A 22,070-nucleotide genomic window follows, 5' to 3' on the forward strand; every position below is an offset into this window, starting at 1 on the left:
GAAAGATATGGAGACATAAAAGTAAGGTATCTGGAATAGAATCTTGGGTAAAACCCACAGTTAGAAAGTAGGATATAGATAATGAATCAGCAAAGGAGACTGAAACATAGTAGTCATCTTGTAATTACAATGAATTTGTGTATAAAGATAGTCTTAAACAGAAGCATCATAAATTCTTGCAGGATAATTTTTTTCTATCAAATGTGGTTTTTATTCAACTGACCAGCGGTTTTTCTCTAGCTGCACTTGTGAATTATCACATTGAAAGAACAAGGGTTTTCTAGACTTTTTTCTCCCCTTTTCAATCATATTAAAATGAGACTGACACTAAACTGTAGAAAGAAAGAAATTTGAATTCACAAAAAACTGTACATTATCAAAAAGTCACTAAAATACCACATTTGGTTACATAAAAATTAGTTCCTTTCTGCCACAAAGGGAACATGAGAATAACCTTTGTTGATGTGGTTTCTACCTGTTAGATTGATGTGGTGGAGGAAGAGAGAAAATCTTTTTCTTTGAGTGGAAAGAAATTGATCAATAAGCCTGTCCCCAAATACTTGAAATTGCAACAAATGAAGGCAGAAGGTAAAGTAGGAAGTTGATCTCTTTACTCTCAATCAAATAGGTGCCCCAATTTCAAGCCTGCCCACTGCCTCAAAGTATCTGATCCCTGGGGATTTGGGAAGAGGAAAGAGAGAACAAAGTGAAACATATAAAAATTTAGAGCATCATTTTCTTCACCTCACTTCCTACCCCTCCCAGGGTAATTGTTTTATGGTTGTCTCATTTCTGACTCTTTGATCTATTAAAGTTATTCACTTCATGTCATGTCCATTCTAGTCATGTGTATTTTGTAGATAATTATTTCTTATACATTTTCCAATTGATAAGCTAGCTCTACACACATTTTTAAAAGCAAAGTGATAAAATATAGAGGAAAGAATACAGCATTTCTGCTCAACCTGTGATTGTCAGCATGTTTCACTTATCTGTGGCATTGTATCTTAATCTATAGAATAAGGATACTAATCTTTATCTTTTCTAAATTACAGGACTGTTACAATAGTTATATAAAATGACATGTGTGAAAGTGTCCCTTCAATTGCAAAGAATATGCATTTTATTATTTCTACTGGAGCTATTGTAGACTTAAGAGGCATCTGGGTGTCTGATCGAATACTGCTGGATCCAGAGTCAAGAAGACCTGAGATCAAATCAAGTCTCAGATGTTTACTAGCTATGTGACCCTGGGCAAGTTATTTAATCTTGTTTGCCTCAATTTCCTAATTTGTAAAATGAGCTAGAGAAGAAAATGGTAAACCACTCCAGTATCTTTGCTAAGAAAGCTCCAAATAGGGTCCCAAAGAGTTCAGACAGGACTAAAATAATTGGACAACAATATCATATGAGTTGTTATTAGTTCTGTTGAGCAATTTATGTAGTGAATAATGTATACCGAAGTTATAATCATATTGTAATGGTAGTCTCTCGGTGATCGAGAATGACGATTGTCTTTGTGCAGTTTCATCTACGATGTACCCTCATGTGGCTTTGGAGTCCAAAGGCTGAGGCGCACAGTTTGTGGCACAAGGGGCATGGGACGCCAGTTGTTACGGGAGGTGCGGTTGTGGCCTGGTGTCGGCGTTCACGCGCAGCGGCAAGACGTCGATGTCGCTCATCTTCAAAGGTGGTGGCGGCATGGTGAATGTGGGTTCGCCAGCTGCTTCTGTCAGAGGCAGAGAGTTCTAGTGGCTTTGGTGTCATGCCAGCCCACTTCAAGTTGGACTTTAGCTGATCCTTGAATCTTTTCTTTGGTCGGCCTTGTTTCCTGAGTCCAGCTGACAGTTCACCGTAGAATGCCTGTCTTGGTATTCGCTGTGGGTCCATGTGGATGACGTGTCCAGACCATCGTAGCTGGGTTTTGAGGACCAGGACTTCGATGCTGGTGGAGTTGGCTCTGTCGAGGACTTCCTGATTGGTGATTCGGTCCTGCCATCGGATCCTCATGATTGACCGGAGGGAGCGTTGGTGGAATTGCTCCAGCTGTTTCATGTGCTTCCGGTACAGTGTCCACGTCTCACAACCGTACAGGAGCGAGCTGAGGACCGCTGCGTTATACACTTTGAGCTTCGTCGCAGTGCTTACACCGCTGTGTTGGAGGACTTTGGAGCGCAGCCGCCCGAGTGCCTGGCTGGCCTTTTGGATCCTGGCATTAATCTCGTGTTCTAGGGACCCGTCGTTGGCGATGGTGCTGCCCAGGTACTTGAAAGTGTTGACGTTAGAAAGCTGCGTGCCGTCGATTGTAATGTACGGCTGGTTTGTTGGCCTCCCTGGTGCAGGTTGGAAGAGCACCTCTGTTTTGCTGAGACTGATCGTCAGGCCAAACAGTTTTGTTGCGGTGGAGAATCCGTCCACAATGGTTTGGAGATGATTTTCTTGGTGGGCCATGAGAGCACAGTCATCTGCAAAGAGAGCTTCCAGGATGAGTCTCTCTGTTGTCTTTGTTTTTGCAGTCAGGTGGCGAAGGTCGAATAGTGAGCCATCCAGTTGGTATTTGATGTAGACGCCCAGGTCTAGATCCATCACAGCATGTCGTAATACTTGGGTGAAGGATAGGTTGAATAGTACCGGAGCAAGGACACAGCCTTGTTTCATGCCATTGGAGATGTTGAAGCGATCGGAAGTCTCTCCACCAGATAGGACTTCCCCTGTCATGTTGACATGAAAGAGCTGAATCAGTTTGACGAATTTTGCTGGGCAACTGAGCTTGCTAAGGATCACCCACAATGCGTCCCTGTTCACTGTGTCGAATGCCTTTGTCAGGTCTATGAAGACAATGTAGAGACTCAGGTTCTGCTCAAGGCATTTTTCCTGCATTTACCTCACCGTGAAGACCATGTCGATGGTGCTGCGATCTGGTCGGAAAGCCACATTGTGATTCAGGCAGGTTCTGCTCTGAAACAGATGACAGGAGTCTGTTGAGTATAACATGGGTGAGGATCTTTCCAGCAGTGGAGAGTAGTGAGATGCCTCTGTAGTTGTCACAGGCTGCTCGTGAGCCTTTGTTCTTGTATAGGGCTACAATGGAGGCATCTCTGAGTTCTGGGGGCATGTCTTCCTCTTCCCATATGCTGGTCAGCACTATGTGGAATGCCTGGAGCGCCTTTCCATCTAAGGCCTTGTATACCTCGGTTAGGATCCCGTCTTTACTGGGTGCCTTGCCTGCACTCATTTGTTTAATGGCTTTTTGGACTTCCTCTATTGAAGGAGAGACGTCAAGTTGTTCAATGGAGCAGTTTTGGGGGATCTGGTCAAGGGCGCTTTGGTCGACTGAAGAGGGTCGGTTGAGAAGCTGACTGAAGTGTTCTTTCCACCTCATATTTTGCTTGGAATGACTCAGTTCAAAACAGCACCAGCTGTGGAATCAAAGGATATGTGTTCAAATTCTACCTTTGACAGTTTTAACCCATGTGACTGGAGAGATCAATCAACTACCATGAGCTTCAGTTTCTGCATCTGAAAAATGAGGGAATTAAACTAAATGCTCCCTTCTATCTCTAGAGTTAAATGTTCCTACAGTCTGAACCAGTTAGCTCAGCATGTAGGATCTGAAATTTCTATCCTTCTTTTATATTAAATAGCTTGGCTGGCATTAATACCAAGATTTTGGAATTTGCCAATATAGAAAATTTTTTAAAAGACCAATTTACTATGTCCCACATGTTATGCTTTAGCACAAGAATAAGATATGGCCATAATATAAATTTTGTCTTCTGTCATCAAGCTCTTGAGTAACTACTATGTACTTTCTCCTGTGTTGCCCTCTCATCTCCTAACATAAAGCCAAGGTTCTTGCCCTCAAGTGGTTTTCAGCCTGGAAATGGAGATGACAACCATTTGACAATGGTAAAACATTGGAAATCCTCACCCTTCAAGACCCTGCCTGTTCACTACTTCCTCCATGGATCTCTTCCTGGAAACCTCTCCCTCTAGTTTTCTTGGAGCATTTTCACTGGATTCTTTCTTTACTCCCATCACATTCTCTGCCTTTTGTCTTAGTTCTTTGCATCCATGCTATATGCCAATTTCTTCCTCTTCCACCCTATAACCTTTTAAGGTATAGATGAATTAATCTCTTTTGCAAAAACCTCAGGTTACTGCCTCTAGGCACCAGATCACTCCTCTTCTCCCCAATTTGGCTTCTACTTTCCTTTCCATTCTTAATTTATATATTTCCCCATTTGTGTACTCTACACGGCAGTCAGATGAGGTTATTAAGTATTTTATAGGCTTTTCCCCAATCCTAGAATATCATTATTTTTATTTTTGTCTCTCACAATCTTTATCAACATTCTCTACTTTCAAAGCCCATCTCAGGTATCTTTCGTGAGGGTATCCCTCTCTAAATTGCTATAGTTTTCCTCCTCAAATTATTTATTTATGTGTGTATATGTTGTATTGCTTTTCAAGAGAATGTAAGCTCCTTGAGAGCAGGGACTGTTTTGTTATTGTCTCTGTGTAGCCATTGACCAGTTCATTACTCATACATTGTATACATTTAGCAAATATTTGTTGAATTGAAGCAAACTGTTGGCTGAGGACTTCACCATACTGAGTTTGAGCCCTATATATTATGAATCCAATCTTTCATCTGAAGTACTGGGACTTGGGAATCTAATGGGAGTCAGTCTCTAAGCTTATGTTTAATGAAGGCTAGGAGTGTATCTAAATGAAACTTTAAATGCTTATTCTGTACTTAGCCCAGTGTTCGGTACAGAGTAGGCACTTAATAAATGTTTGTTGAAAGAACAAGTCATTTATAGGGAGATTAGGCTTGTTCTGGTGCAGAGGATTGAGTATAGAGCCATAGTCAGGGAAGCCCGAATACAAATTCAGCCTTTGACATTAACTGCACTGAACTACCTTTTCTGCCTCAGTTTTCCCATTGGTAAAATGGGGATAATAATAGTGACTTACTCCCAGAATTATTATGAAGATCAAACAAAATAATAAGTATAAGGAGTTTATATGGTGCCTGGCACAGAGTAAGCATTCTATAAATTTTAGTCATCATCATCATCATCATTATTATTATTATCATCATCATCATCATTCTGTTTGACTGTAGATGGACAGAACAGAAATAATGGGTGGAAGTCATAAGGAATAATTTTTCATTCAACATGGGGGGGATGTCCTCATACATATTCAGCAGTGGAATGGGTTGCCTTATTAGATAATGTGCTTCTCTTCACTGTGAAAAATTGAAAAATACTGGGAAGCAATTATCTGAGCCAAACTGACATTAATTGTAGAAAGTTGGAAAATGTCAGGGTCTAAGCCATCCCAGCTTGGCCAAAGATCTAGGATTTGTTTGTCAATTTATATGTTTATATAATATATAAATAATTTATATATATATATATATATATATATATATGTATGTTACATATACATATATAGTCAATTACCCAGACACTCCCCCAAAAGGGGAGTGGTCTTCTAAATACCTCTTCTCAGGAGGGTCGACCAGAGAAGATTCCTCTTTCTAAAAAGTATGAAGTAATGATCAATTCCATATATAATAAAAAGCCAAGGTCACTCTTACAGCTTCAAAGCACCTGTAGGTATGAGAATGTCTGGATACATTCCAGAATGTTGGATGTAATCTTTGTTTCTTTTTTTTTAAACCCTTACCTTCCCTCTTGGAATCAATACTGTGTATTGGTTCCAAGACAGAAGAGCGGTAAGGGCTAGGCAATGGGGGTTAAGTGACTTGCCCAGGGTCACACAGTGAACATGCCCTTTGGCAGTGTTTCTTGTCAGGCATTTCTGAGAATTTTACTCACAATATGATTATTGATTATTGATTCTCATACACAATCATCCAATCACTTAATACTTTGTATTATCCCTTATAAATTATCACTAAAATACTGATTATTTAATAGGATTATATACAGGGAATATATGTGCAGGGAATTATTTGGAGGCATAAAATAGTGAATATAGACTGTTGTTGCTTAATTAGATTATCTTTTACAACTGGAAATGTTTAAGCAGTGACTGTATTATGCACATACTGGGGATGTTTAGAGGGAATTTTAGGCAAGGGGATGTGTTGGTTGAACTCAATGATAACTTTTTTTAATTTTAGGATTATTCAAGCCAAAGTAATGAGATGTATTGATTCAGCTTTGCAATTTAATTGATGGCATTTGGAGTTTTTGAAAGGAAGCAGATAGAGTGGTAGATCCTTAAATTCTTCCTCTGACACTTAGTAGTTGTATAATCATTTGCATGTTACTCTGATAGCCTCAGTTTCTTTATCTGTAAAATGGAATCATGATCCCTGTGGCACCTGTTACTTAGGCTGGTTGGGAAGTCCATAGGAAAGAGAATGCATTGTAGATCCTAAAGTAAGAAAGAAATGTTTGCTTTTACAGGAAGCTACAAGAACAATAGAACAATGGAAATAGGAGACAAATGTAGCTTTCTTAAGATTAGCAGGCATTTGTTATAATGAGTATGATGTAGAGATGATTTCTTTGGATGCATGAGTTGTACTAGATGGTGGGTGAATTATCTTCTATCCTTGAATACCCCTCATTTTGTGATTTCCTGGATCAGAATATGGGACCTGGAACTATTTTATTTTATCCTTCCAAGCCATCTATAAAGTTGCCAAGAGCTACCAATCATTTTGTAGATGAGAAAATGTAGGTGGCACAGTGGGCAGAATACAGGGCTTGGAATCAGGAAAACGATTTCAAATCCAGATAGAAATACCCAATAGCTGTGTGATCCTGGGCAGATTAGTTTCCTTACCTATAAAATGAGAATAATAAGAGCATCTACCTCCCAGGGTGATTGTCAAAATAAATGAGACAATATTTATAAAGTGCTTTGAAAATTTCAAGTCCATGTGTAAAATATTAGCTATTATTTATTTAGTCACTTATTAATATATGCGCTTCTATGTTTCAGAGAATTCGGGACCTGGAGGATAAAATAGAACTTCAAAAACGACAACTGAAAGAAATAGAGGAAAAGGTAAGTGAAATGTTCGCTAGTTACCTCTTCATAATCCTTCTCTTTTATTTTGGTCATAGGCTATTGGTGTCAAATAAAAACCACTCATGGGCTGCGATTGTTCACCAGCCACCAACATGTAATCATGACTTAGGATTTCTGTGAAAATTATACCAGGTTGTAGTCAACCCTTATCACTGGCCAATGAAAGCCTTCAGATAGAATAGTTGAGAGAAGAAAACACACACAGAATTCGTACCAATCAGTCTGAAGATCTAAATTTTATATATATTTCTGTATATATTATATACCACATATATTATATACATTATATTTATGTATATCATATATTATATTTATTATATATTAAGTATTATATGTTATATTAATTATATCACAGATATAATTAATATATTATATATAAGACATATTACATGTTTGTAGCATTTTATGGCATTACACATATTATATTCATACATATGTTGTTTTTAAAAGACCTTTTGCAAATTCCTTGCTATCACTTGCAGGAAAATTGTATAGCTTTCAATAAACTTATTTTGGAGGATTAGGTAATGCAGTCACAATCAGCCAGATGACTGAAGTTGGGCTTTGGAAGCCCCAATGTCAGAGTAGGTTCTGTCCCTGTTGACTTTCTTATCCCAACCTAATAATCCTTGCTGGTTTATTACATTTTACTGTTTTACTGGTTTACTGTTTTACTGGTTTAGTACATTTTAGAACGTCTTCTTAATTTAGGGTCTATGAATTTACTATTTTTTAAAATTATATTTCAGTGTAATCAGTTTCCTTTGTAATTCTCTGAAATTGATTTTATGCATTTAAAAATCTTATTCTACCTAACCGTGTGACTCTGAACAAGTCACTTAACCCCCATTACCTAGTCCAGATTGTAAGGAGTCAAGGTTTTTAATATCAAAACAAAACAAAACAATGATAACCTTATTCTTAAAAGAGCTTCAGTACTAGCCTTCCATAGCAATTCACAATGTACAGGAGGTTAAGAACTTTAGCTTACGAGGGTATTAGTGCTTAATAGAGACTATTAACACAGCAAAAAGGGAGGAAAGGGGGGAGAGAATAAGCATCTGCATAATGCCTATTATGTGTCTAGGAACTGTGCCAAGCACTTTACCAATTTGATCTTCACAAAAGACCTGGGAGGTACCTGCTCTTGTTGTCTCTATTTTAGGTTGGAAGGAACCAAGAAAAAGAATTTAAGTCACTTGGCTAGAGTCACACAGCTAACAAGCATCTGAGGCTGGACTTGAACTAAGGTCTTCCTGATCCTTGGTCTAGCTCTCAACTCACTGTACCACCAGCTGCCAAATGCTATGTGCCCATCAGCAATTGTGTTTAAACTCTTTTCTTCCTGAATCAGATTATTTACTGATTCATCCTTTTGCTGTCTTAGCATCTGCTAATGAAATTGAATATCTCCTGATGTTCAGTATTTCCAGGAAGAAATCACCAATTTGAACAAATAAGGTCAACATAGCGAGAACTCCAGAAACTTTCAGAAGAAGACAGGCAGTGTGGTTCCAAGCAGAATCTCTTTTTTAATGGAAGTTATTATGAAACAAACATCACATGAACTTTGCAGGAGACTTTGTAAATTCAGTTAGTTCTTCTTTCTTTAACTCATAGTTACCAATAGATAGTACCAGTTATTACTAAGTATCCCAAATATCTTAGTGAAGTTTGAAACTTTAAGATTGAAGCTTAAACTATTAAATTTTTTGAGACATTCCCTATTTGTATACAAGATTAAAGTCTAGGAGGAATCTTAACTGTCATAAAGTCCAACCCCTCAGTTGACAGATGTGAAAACTAAAACATGAGAAATGACATCCATGATTACTTAAATGACAGATAGCAAAGCTGGATTTTGAAAAAAAAGTCCTTTAATTCCAATTCGGTGTATTACTCACTATTCCATTGGAATTTTTTTTATCCCAACTGCTTATAACAAACAATCTTTAGCACCCCCTTCACTCAGAAGTAAGCAATTTGTTATAGATTAAACATCTTATAGTCATGTGAAATATATTTCCATATTAGTTATGTTGTGATAGAAAATGAAGACCAAAAAAAAAACCCCACTGAAAATAAAGTAGGATATAATATTTCTCAATCTGCATTCAGATTTCATCATTTATCTCTCTGGAAGTGGATAGCATTTTTAAAAATCACAGGTCATTTGGAATTGTCTTGGATCTTTGTATTGATAAGAATATATTGCTAAGTCATTCATAGTTGATTACTGTACGATATTGCTCTTCCTGTGTAAAGGATTCTCCTGACTCTGCTTACTTCATTTTGTGCCAATTCATGTAAATATTTCCAGATTTTTTTGAAAGTATATTGTTCATTATTTCTTATAGAAAATATCATATGCCACAACTTGTTCATCTATTCTCCTATTGATGGGCATCCCCCTTCAATTTCCATTTTTTTTTTGCCACCAGATAATGAGCTTCTATAAATAATTAGGTCCTTTCCCTTTTTGAGGATATCTCTTGATTAGAGACAGAATCACAGAATAGCTGGTCATGCAAAATTTTATACTCCTTTGAGGACAGTTTGAAATTGTTTTCCAGAACGGTTGGATCATTTGATAACTCCATCAACAGTGTATTATTCCCCCAATTTTTCCACACCCCCTCCAACTTTTATCATTTTCCTTTTCTGCCATATTAGCCAATCTGAAAGGTGTGATATGGTATCTCAGTGTTTTTTAATTTGCATTTCTCTAATCAGTAATGATTTAGAGGATTTGTTTATATGACTATAGATAGTTTTGGTTTCTTCATTGGAAAATTACTTATTTCTATTCTTTGACCATTTACCAATTTAGGAGTGACTTATAGTCTTATAAATTTGACTTAATTCTCCACAGATTTGATAATTAAGGCCTTTATCAGAGAAACTTGGTGTAATTTCCCCCCCTCTATTTTCTGCTTTCCTTCTAATCTTGGCTGCATTGAATTTGTTTATGCCATTTAAAAATTAATGTCATCAGAATTATCCATTTAATCCCATAATGCCTTCCATCTTGTGTTTGGTTACAAAATCTTCCCTCATCTTGAGATCTGAGAAACTATTCCATGCTCCCCTAATATGCTTATGTTATCACCTTTTATGTCTAAATTATATACTCTTTGTTATTTTAGTATAAGGTGGGTTTTTTTAAAAGACCTTATCTTCCATCTTAGGATCAATACTGTGTCTTGCTTCCAAGGCAGAAGAATGGTAAGGGCTAGGCAGTGGGGGTCAAGTGACTTGCCCAGGGTCACACAGCTGCTAAGTGTCTGAGGTCAAATTTGAACCTAGGACCTCCCGTCTCTAGGCCTGACTCTCAATCCACTGAGCTACCCAGCTGCCCCTATAACTAGTTTCTGACAACATGCTTTCCTATTTTCCTAGCAGCTTTTGCCAGATAAGTTCTTGTCCCAAAAGCTTGAATCTTTGGGTTAAACACTATATTATGGTCATTACCTACTGTTTATTGTGTACCCAACTGATTCCACTGATCTACCACTATATTTCTGAGCCAATACAAGATTGTTTAGATAATCTGAGTTCTGATATGATGAGACTACCTTCCTTCACTTTTTTTTCATAAATTCCCTTGTTATTTTTGACTTTTTGTTCTTCCAAATGAATTTTGTTATTATATATTTTCTAGCTCTATAGAATAATTTTTGATTGATTGGTAAGGTAATGAATAAATAAATTAATTTAGGTAGAATTGTCATTTTTATTCTATTGGCTTGACCTACCCATGAGCAACAAACATTTCCCCAATTGTTTAGAGTTGACTTTATTTGGGGAAAAGTGCTGTTAATTGTGTTCATATAATTTCTGGGTGTGTCTGGACAGATAAACTTTCAAGTATTTTATGTAGTCTACAGTTAGGCAGGTAGGTGGAACAATGGATAGGTGGCTGTGTCTGGAGTCAGGAAGACTTTTCTTAGGTATTCATTAGTATTCCTAACTTAAGATCTATAATAAGGACCAATAAAAATTCACATTACCGGTAAAATATAAGTTATTTAGAAACACAAAATATAATGTTTAGAAAACTGGATTGAATGTGAGAAGACTTGAGTTCTAATAAAGCCTGGCTATTTTACTAAGTAGCTGAGTATACTTGAACAAGTAATTTCTCCTCTTCTAATTATTAGTTTCTTTTTTTTAAGCCCTCACCTTCTGCCCAAGTATGAATTCCAAGACAGAAGACAGGAAAGGGCCAGGCTATCAAGGTTAAGTGACTTGCTTAGGCTCACATAGCTAAGAAATATCTGAGGTCATATTTGAATCCAGGTCCTCCTGACTCCAGGTCTGTCATTCTTTCTACTGTGCTCCCTACCTAATCTCATTTGGTTGCTCATCTGTAAAACCCAACCATCTTCCTTCTAGCTCTAAAATTCTGTGACTCATATTCACTTTAATTTAGTTATAATTAAATCCTTGATGATCATTTAGAACAAAAGTAAAACAAACATGAAGCCAACAGAAAATCTCATTTAAAATTTTCATAAAAATTTTGGCAGTATTTAACAGATTTATCAATACTATTCAGTTTAATTGAACAAATATTTATTAGCCACCTATTATATTCAAGGCATTTGGATTATAAAGATAAGAATGGAGCAGACGTTGACTTTAAGAGTCTTCTGTTTTATTAAAAGAATAGAACATATACAAAGATATATATAATATATATGTATGTATATATATAGATATAATTTGTAAAGATAAAGACCATTAGTAACTTGGGAGCCCAAAAAAGTATTCTTGGAGAATTTGACATTGAACTGAGCCTTGTAAGGAGCAAGTTAAAAATAAGGAAGTCAATTTCAAGCATTTCAGGTCAAGGTGAAGGCATATAGATGGGAGATGGAATGCTGAGATGTGGGAAGTCAAATAGTCAAGTATAACTAGAATACAGAGTTTATTATGGTGAGTAATATGAAACAAAGGGCAGATAGGTGAAGAAGTAGATATAATAGTGGGCTTAGAGTTAGAAAGACATCTTCCTGAGTTAAAATCTGACCTCAGATATTTACTAGTTGGGTAATCCTGGCAAATCAATTAATTTTACCTTAGTTTCCTCACCTGAAAAATGAGCTGGAGAAGGGAATGGCAAACCATTCCAATATCTTTGCCAAAGGGAGTCACAAAGAGTTGGACATTATTCAAAAATGACTGAACAATAGTCATTCCTCTGCTTAGAAGACTTCATTGGGTCTCCATTCCTTACCACTTAAGATTTTTTTTTTACATTTAAGACCCTTACCTTTCATTTCAAATACCTTTCAAGCCCTATCTCAGGTAGTCAAGAAGGTCCCTTCCAGATTTGAATTATGATCCTTCAAACCTGCATTTAGTCAAGTTCATGAAAGCCCAATTGAGAGCTATCATGACTCAAGTGGATAAAGTGTTGGGGTTAGAATCAAGAAGACCTGAGTTGAAATCCTAACTCCCAAACTTTGTCTACATTGTCATGGGGAAATAACTTAATCACTCCATTCCTCAATTTACGCATATGTAAAATGAGTCTATCAAACTTGTAGTTCTATTTCCCAGAGTTGTGATTTTTAAATGACAAGCATATAGGTAAAGTGTTTTATAAGCATTCAGGCACTCCAAATAGAAACATCAGTTGGTATTCCTCTCATTGCCTTCCATGTATCTGAGTCTCCTACAACCCAACTATGGCTTGGGGGATGGGGTCTTGTAATCAAAGCTTCCAGCAACTGGCACAAATCATCTCCTCTTAATTTCACCTAGGCAATGTTGGCCAGCTGTAGATTTGGCTGAATGCCAAAATAAGGGGCTCAGATTGGAGGTGCACAGGGAAGGTTTCCAGGAAGGAGGATGGATAGGAAAGGATAGTGTTTCAAACTGGCTGACATACCTGCCAGGCTTATGGATTCATAGAGGTTGGAAATCTGCAGCTCAAACAACATAAAATATTGTCTCTGGCAATGCACTTTTTGGTTTAAGCACTATTGCTCTTGACATACCAACACAATTCCTCCAATATTAACATGGATTCCTAGTGATCTCTGAGTAAACCAAGCGTGTGTTGGAAGAGTTTACATGGTTATAAAGAACTAGCTCTTTCAATTATTTTCTAGATCCTACATAGGAAGAAAGATCCTGATCTGTGGGGATAACCCCAGATATAAGAATTTTCAACTTTGTTTTAGGTAGGACCTAAAAGCAGAAAGCCTTAAGTTCTCTTCTTATCTCAGACTCTTCCTATCTGAGTATGTTGGGAAAGTCACTTATTTTTCTCCGACTTATTTTCCTCATTTCTAAAAGATTGCAAGTAATAGCACTTATTACTATCTAATAACAGGGTTGTTGTGATGACCAAATGAAATGAACAAATGTAAAGTGCCCTGCTAACAGTAAAGGATTATATAAATTCTAACAATGTAAATACTAGTTATTAGGAGGAAGATTCTCCTTTTTTTTCCTGAACTTCCTATCTTCACCCCACCTTATACCCCAATTCTGTGAAGATGGACTTTAGCAATAATAAAACAGTTTCCAATGTCCTGTGCTCTTAACTTCTTTAATAAAATTTAATTTTGGCAGAATGGAGCCTAAACTAAGTGCAAGGGAGAGAGCCCTTTTATGGGGAGCCAAGAGATAAGTTCCAGGTTCCTGTCTATATCACTAGATGGTATCATCCTGACTTTATAATTCTCTTCATCTCTTTAAACCTTAGTCTCCTCCATATATAAATTAAGGATGTTGGACTAGATCATCTGTATTTTCAACTACAGAAAGCATCTTGTGCTCCTGGTATTGGTACTTGTTAAGCACCTACCAGTTACTCAGCTCTGGTGGGATATTAGACTTGTCCCTAGTCTCTAAGCCCACTGCTATCAGCCAAGGGTACCAAGATCATCAGCTTAGAGTTAGAAGGGAGCTCAGAGGCCACCGTGTCCAGTGTTCTTCCCATTTTACAAATGAAGAAATATGCAAGGAAGTTCAGTGACTTGGTCAAGATGATACAGCTAGTGAACATCAAAGAATGATTTAAAAGCCAGTGTGCTCTCTTTACCATACCAAGATGACTTGTAGTATAGGGTCACATCACTATTTCCCCACAATTATTACAATAATAGACCTCCTGGATTCTAATATCTTCTCCTTCCATTTCACCCTTTATCACAATGCTAAGTTAATCTTAGGGTAAAGTGTTTGTTGAATTTACAGAAGTGGTCACATCTCTGCTCCTCTCAAAAATCCTCAGTGACTTTCTGTGGCCCTGGGCATCAAATCTCAGCTCATTGAGTGCTGTATTCAAGGGCTTCCATGGTTTGGTTCCTCTCTACATTTCCAATCTTGGATTATATTACTTTTTACATCCTCTATATTTCAGCTAAAGTAGATTGCTTCTTACCCCCCAAATATACCCTGCTTCCTAGTAGTTGCTCCTAGTCTTTCCCATGAATATAATTTTCCTTTTCCTGTTTTGCCTCCTTTATTCTTACTAATATTTTGAAGACAAGCAATGCACCAAATTTTTGAAACCCTCTTTTATAACCCAGTTTTCCCACTTGGACTTCAAAGAACTCTATTTTATAGTTCTATAGTGTAGTTGTTATATTTATGTTTGTATCTGATCTGCTCACTAAAATATAAACCCCCAGAGATAAAGCAGTCTTAATTTTTATCTCCCCGAGTACCTAACATAATCAGTACATAATCAGTGTTCATTCAAAAAAATATACAAACAAGTAAAAATTGACATCCAGAAACATGTCTTTGGTAAACTAACATTTGCATTGTACAGATCTCTTAACTTATTAGTAAGAAATGCATTTTCCTTTCAAATGCTGTGATTAAAATTGTGTGCTCAGTTAAAATAAAAAAAACATCAGTTTTCAGTTTGTGATATGTATATTGTAATGTTTATTTCTGTTACGTTCAAACACTGGGACAATCTAGTAAAAGTTTCATTTTTTACATAATCTAATGGAAAACATTTGGATAATTTATATTCTTGACTAAAATAGTTGAATTAACTTGCAAGTTAAAATGGGGGTGGGGACAACCTAGATTTGGAGTGAGGAGACTTGAACCCAGTCCTAGCCCTGACATTTGCTAACTATGACTGGGCCACCCTGGGCAAGTTATTGAGCTTCAGATTCATCGATAACATGGTGCTAATAATTTTTAGAGTAGTAAAATGTAGTGTCATCTTGAAGTCAAGAAAATCAAGGTTCAAGTATTACCTCTTAACAGTACCTTTTGTGTGACCCAGGATAAGCCACAATATCTTAGTGCCCCTGGCAGATTTTTATATGTTTCATAGTAGGTGCTAATCTTTTGTGGAATTTTCTTCAGGGTGTTTTCTACACCTATAAGATCATAGGTTGTATACAAGCAAAAGAAAACAAAATAAAAATGTTTAAAAAGTTAAAAAAAGAAAACAAAATAACAAAACAACAAACCCAAAGGGTCTTATTTGTAGGCTTGTTGTAAGAAAAAATTTAAAACTAAATTTTTATTAAAATATTATTGATAATATAATTATTAAGAAAAATTATTTTTAATTATGTTTAGCCACTATATTTTATTTATAAGATTCTCTGCCTGGAATAGAGTAGATATCTAACAAATGTTTGTTGACTTGTGAGAGGAGATTTGAAGAACAAGCACTTTTCTCTTTATGGAAATCAATTCCAATGTCACAAATCTTGTATGATGACGTCATTGAATTCCATGTTACATCTCTTACATTTTTCTTTTCTTTTTTTCTCTCTCATTTTCTTTTGATCTTATTTTATAGTTTTTGTTCCTTTTTTTGTTTTTCTCTCTAGCATTCATTCTGTGGCCTTGATGACTCCAGTGAGCCAAGAAATCGGGTTGGTATCCTCCTGTTTGTAGAAAATCTTTTTAATTAGGCATTAAAATTCACTTTGCATCTTCCTATTTCTGGTTATGTTACAAGTATTAAGAAAGTGTCTATATCATGTAAGGAGATGTTACAGAGAGATTATGAAAATACTTGGAATAGAAGCATTGTGAGATGATAGGGGAATTTCTTCAATTGGAATGGGGTATCAATAGGAAGATTTGCTGGATCATGATGTCTTGTATGACATTTCACTCTCAAAATTTGATGTTTGGTCTGGTGTATTATTTTCTTTACATCAATGGTAAGATTAGGTCCATAGAACCAGAATATTCTCATTTACTAGTTGCATATCCAAAATTCCATTTTCCTTTCTGCATGACTTTTAAAAAGTTACTTTGCTTCTTTGTTCCTTAATATCCTTATCTATAAAATGAGAACAATAACAGCCACTACTTTTGGGGAAAGCATTTTGGAAAATGGCAAAATTCCATTGCAAATGAGTTTTTTATTATTTATTATGCTTATTATGTTTTATATTTACTTAATAAATGTTTAATATATTATTATACATTATACTTCAGTGAATCTCCAGCAGTACAGACCTCATTCCAGCCATGACTGTTCATTCTGTAAAACTCCTGGTCATGTCCTCCCACAAATGTACCTTAGAGCAGCATGCCCTAGTTATTTTGATATTGTCTAGATACCAATGGAACACAAAGGTTTTCCATCAGTTAACAATCATTCTCTCAATATGTCAGATTTGTCTTTCTTTTCTGATCGTACTTTTATACCACTTCTGAGAAATTTTGATACTGTTCATGGCCACCCAATGGAGGTACCACTTCATTTTGGCTATTACTACCAGTAGGTACATCATGTTTTTGATGTTTCTGCCTTTTAATATCACAAATGAACCAAATCCTTGGTCTTTACCCCCTGGGTTATTATATGAAACCAACATTGTTCTTTTTATCCTACAGGATCGAAAAAGAGCTTATGGAGTGAACGCCTAAGTGTTACTGCAGTCCAACCCCCCATCCAAAGACAAAGTCCTTCAAAGTCAACCCCCTCAAGCAGTGAATGAATGTTGATTGGACACAGCTTTAAACTGATGCATTATGGTGATGAAACTGTACATGACACATTTCAAACTGTAAGATGTTGGAAATGACAAGTGGGAATTTTAAAATGATAAGCAACATTTTTGTACCAGACTACATTACATTTCAGATAAGGATGTGCTGTTCATAAACACACAAAAAATGAACTGAATAAAGAAAAATCAAGTGCAATTACAAGGGATGAAGGGAATGCACAATGGTCTACCATGAGAAGTCCCTGCATTGGTCTCTATCCTGCATGCTTCTGACCAATGTACTTTGCGGTTTCATCACTGGACACAAACTCTCTGAAATTTGTATATATTTATCAGTGACTAGCTAAATGTTAACACTGAATTCTGGAGGAATTCTTTGAAGAGGACTCCAGGAATCAAAATTGGAATTTATATTTCAGAACCCTTAGTTAACAAATTTTCAATCACACAGGTGCCTCTGGATCTAGTTCCCGGAAAGCCAAGACAAGACTCTGGTAGAAACAGAGAGAGTGGTAAGCCAGTTGGTCTTGCTGCTTTCAAGAGCAGCCAACCACAGGGAAAGAACTTGGGCCCCTGATCTCCATAAGCATTGTCGATCAGAGCTTGGCATGACTATACAAAGCTTATCAGTGTTCAAGGGGAAGTCTCTTCAGAGCTAGGGAAAATGTCCAAGAAGGCATGACTAGAGCATTGTGATAGAAGAAGGAGATAGAAAGGAGAAAACATATTAAAGTGTTAAATCACAGCTATGTCTCTCTCAGGATTCAAGTTAAAATTGAAAAGAGCTGGGGGAATATTTGCACCAGAGGTTGAGCTCCAGAATAAAAAGGTCAGGTGAAGAGATGGGGCAAACAATATTTAACTAAATATTTATTAGAAAAAAAAACAGCCTTCAGGCTGCAGTGCAATTCATTTTATCACAATTGAACTCAAATAAATAAACTATTAATTAAAGCAATTGAAGTTCAAGCATGAAAAAATGAAACCATTCTTGTCCTCAAGGAGCTTACAGTCCAATAGTATGGATATGATGTATACATGGTGTCAAATGTAAAAAAGAGGAGGGATGAAAGCCAAGGATAAAACATTAAAAGATACTCACATTTAGGGGAGGAAGAAAATCACAGACCTGTGGAAATTATGCCTCATGCCTCACTGAAGCTTAGAAAGTAGCCCCAAGACTAACTAGGAAGCATAGTTGGGTGTCTCAAAGTAATCAGAAGCTTCAGAAGAAAGATTGTGTTGTGGATGAGTAGAAGAAAGTAGAAAAAGAATGCAGAAAAAGTCCAGTACATGAGAGCTTTCTCAGAGAAAAGAGAATATTTTTCTAGCACTACGAGTGAGGGTGGGGAAGGCAGTGAAAGCAAAGGAAACAAATGAGACAATGGTAAACATTTTCCGAGTAAAGAGTTAGCTAAGAGTCAGGTATGATCAAGTTCAGGGAACAGTCGCTGATAGGGATCAAACACATAGGAACCTTGGCTCTGTTTTATGTGATGTTGGGCACATCATTTCTCCATTCTGGGCATCGACTTCCTCTTTTATAAAATGCTGGTGGTGGAAGAACACAGGATTATCTCCAATATCCATTAAACAGTTGGAGAAAAAAAAAGAAAAAGGAAAAAGCTCAAGGCAAAAAGGAGAGATGTTTTGTGATCATAAGGGAGAAAGAAAGCAATACAGAAATCTTCAAAGGTAAAGAATGTGACCTCATTTGAAAAACAGCTTTCTGGAAGACCACAGGAGGCCAATATTTGTGCCATAAAGAGTCAAGAAAGGAAAAATTCAATGATTATTGAAAACTTACAATTCAGACTGACAGAAGCAACATCGGTACCCAGATGGGAAAGGGTTGAAACAAGACCAGGCAATGATGTACGCTAGTGGTTTCTAAGTTAATTTTTATAAATGAAACTAGAGAAAATAGACACACACATAATAAAAACACACAAACATATACACACACAGAGATCCCAACATAAGTGCACTTTTTGATCACAGACCTCAATAGGGGAACTGGGGGAAACCAGTGTTTTTGTTGGAAAATCAGACCCATGAAGCCCGAAGAAATACTGGGCAAAAGAATGAGTGGAAATAAACTTTGACTGTATTTCTGAAGCTGGGGGATCAAAAGGGCTTTATTGATTCAAACTCTATCAGTAAACCTTAGGGAGGAAAAAAGCACAATTGTACACAGAAACTGATTTTCTCTAATATCTCAACACCACACATGTACTGCCATTGTACATGATGACCTCCTGGGGGAAAAGGCAGAAAACAGGAAGCAGGTTTGTAATCATCTTTTTTTTTGTTCTTCCTAATAACAAGTGGATTTGAGGAAAATGTATCTGGCCTTGTGATTGAGTGGCATGGATGATAATTCCCTGCAGTTTATTGGATCAAGTCTGAACTCCTGGTTTTCCAGGCTTTGGTGTCTGGCCTCTACCCTCTTGTCTCACTTCTTCTTTCTCATTTTTCATCATTCACTCATGAAGCCTTTCAGTGAACCAGCTGAAAATAACACACTGTTCTTATTCAGTGCTGGGGGATGGGGGAGATGCTGAGTTTAGTTGAATTCTGCTCTCACTACTCTCCCTACCATCATCAACATGGATCAAGGAGGATGTATATGTGTATGTGCATATGTGTGTATGTATACACATACCTTCCTCTAACTATGGTGACATACTCACTATTTCCACTATGTGTGTGTGTTTATATATGTATGTGTGTATAGAGAGAGAGACAGAGAAAGGGTACAGTGAGAGACAGAGAGAAAGAGAGACAGACAAAGACAGAGAGAGAAAGAAAAGGAGAGAGAGTCAAAGAGAGAGGCAGGGAGAGACAGACAGACAGAGACAGAAAAAGTCTGAGAGAGACAGAGTCAGAGAGAGAATGAAAAAGAGAGAGAGTCAGACAGACAAAGAGAGAGAGAGAAGAAGGAAAGAGAGACAGAGAGAGAGAGAGAGAGAGAGAGAGAGAGAGAGAGAGAGAGAAGAATGGTAAAATTGAGTAGACCTTGATGGCTAGAGAAGGAGGCACATGCCTAGGGAGAGAAGATTTTAGGTTGTGGAAGTTGCAGGTTAGGGAGACTCATAAATGCCCTACCAAGCAATTTGGACTTTATTTAGATTTTAGAGAGAAGCAATTAAGCAGGGGAAGCAATGTACATTCCAAAAGCTTCATTTTATGTATTTAAGCAAGTTATATATTCATAATTTTACCAAAATCTGTAATACACAATGTCAGAAGTTTAACTTGAACTTTTCTTCATGCACTTAGGTTTTCTAGGGCAATTAAAAGCTTCCCTTGCAATCTGAAACCTTAGGTAAATTAGCCAGAATTGCTTAATTCCATCTGGTGGTGTGCTTGTTCAGGGGATGGAATGAAAGTCTGGCATGCTGAACTCACATCAGGTCAATTCTCCTTTTACATGAGAAATTTCTGTTCTCAGCTCTCAATGTGATTAATAATCAGGAGACTTTAACTTGTCCCAAGCCCCTCCAGAGTAGAAAAACCTGACTTTGTGCCCATGAAAGTACTAATCTGCCTGTAGTGAGCAATATAAAAGAGCTAACAAAGTCTCACAATGAATGATGATTCAAATACTGCCATAGGATAAAAAACAGTAAGAAGGAGAACTGAGAAACTGATGCCATTGTGTTTTTGAGTCTGTATTAATTAGCATTATTATTTAATGAGTAATTTGAATTATTAATTTTGTTGTGATTATGAATTATCATTATTAATTTAAGTATGTGTTTTTTCGTCAATAAATTATGTGCTGAGGAAATTGGGTAGTGGTGCAGAAAAAGCAATTGGCTAAAAGGAGAGAGATGGAATCTAGTCATGGTTATGCTGCTACTGACTGGGGGACTTGGGGCAGCTGAATTCTCTACTTTGGTCCAGAATTTCTCACCTGTGAAATGGTGGTTTTAGGTGAACTCTAATTGAACTCTAAGAAATATTCTAGGTCTAGGAGTCCATCACTTAAAACATTTTAAAGTGGCATGAAAATTTAACGATGCATGTTGAGTTTTCTGAGATTCAGAATAGCAGAGTGGATAGAAAGTTGGCTTCTGAGCCTTTTGAAATATATTGGCTGGGTGATCCTGGGCAAGGGCCAATCATTCAACCTCTTAGTACTTTAGGCAATTCTCTAAGACCCCAAGTCATGGGAAAATACCAACCTACATTAATAAAGGGAGTTTCCTCATCCTAGAGGACCGAATATCAATGAAATCACAGAAGCAGGACTCAGTCTCTTGCACAAATCCCCCAAAGTTCTAAATAATTTTGACTATGAATAAATGATATTTCCTTATACTTAAATATTTTTAAGGACTTATATTCTCCTTGATATGTTCATTCTCCCTGGTAATGTAGATCTCATCCCATTCTAAGTCCTCTCCATATGGTTTTGTCCCAGTTCTTCCTCAGAGCATCATAAAAAAAAAACAACAACAACCAACAAGCTAGATGTGCTTTCTGAGACTTTTCACCTTTTTTTTTAAGGAATCAGCATAACTTTCAACTATCCATCTGTTGTTTCCTTCCATATGGCCCAGCTCTTTTTTTTATCTTACATTTCTTTAGTTAAATTTATTAATCTAATGTTATTCTTTATATGGTACTGAAATGCTAAAGTTTCATAGATAATTGATACTTAGGTGATATAATTTATGAATTTATCAGTGTGACTTGTGGTAAATAGTATTCTCTACAAATAGCAGTTATTTATGATGCATCATAATAAATAAAAACCATAGAATCTCAAGTGAAGAAAGAGCTTAGCATCCATCTATTCCAAACTGAGTCTGAATAAGAATCATGTCCATAGCATAATTGCCAGATATTTATGTGGTCTTTCTTTGAAGACTTTTTTAAAATTCATTTTTGTTTTATTTTTAGATCCATATTGTTCCCCTTCCAACTCCCCAATGTAATCAAGCAATAAAAATGTCTACATTGGCCATGTCAAAAAGTCCCAATCTGTATTTTGATTATCTGACCTCTCTCTCTGTCTCTGTC

General features: G+C 36.7%; 1 protein-coding gene across 1 annotated transcript in view; it reads left to right on the top strand.

The window, feature by feature from the left end:
- The window catches only part of JAKMIP1 (janus kinase and microtubule interacting protein 1), a 266,432-nt gene extending 246,468 nt beyond the window's left edge, over window positions 1–19,964 (top strand). The window contains exons 20-22 of the mRNA XM_007496752.3: window positions 6,991–7,056; window positions 15,872–15,947; window positions 16,924–19,964. Of these exons, the coding sequence (XP_007496814.1) occupies window positions 6,991–7,056; window positions 15,872–15,922 (117 nt within the window). The 3' untranslated portion in view covers window positions 15,923–15,947; window positions 16,924–19,964. The remainder of the gene's footprint in view (window positions 1–6,990; window positions 7,057–15,871; window positions 15,948–16,923) is intronic.
- The last annotated feature ends 2,106 nt before the right edge of the window (window positions 19,965–22,070 follow it).

This window comes from Monodelphis domestica, chromosome 6, assembly GCF_027887165.1.
Source record: "Monodelphis domestica isolate mMonDom1 chromosome 6, mMonDom1.pri, whole genome shotgun sequence".
Lineage (NCBI taxonomy): Eukaryota > Metazoa > Chordata > Mammalia > Didelphimorphia > Didelphidae > Monodelphis > Monodelphis domestica.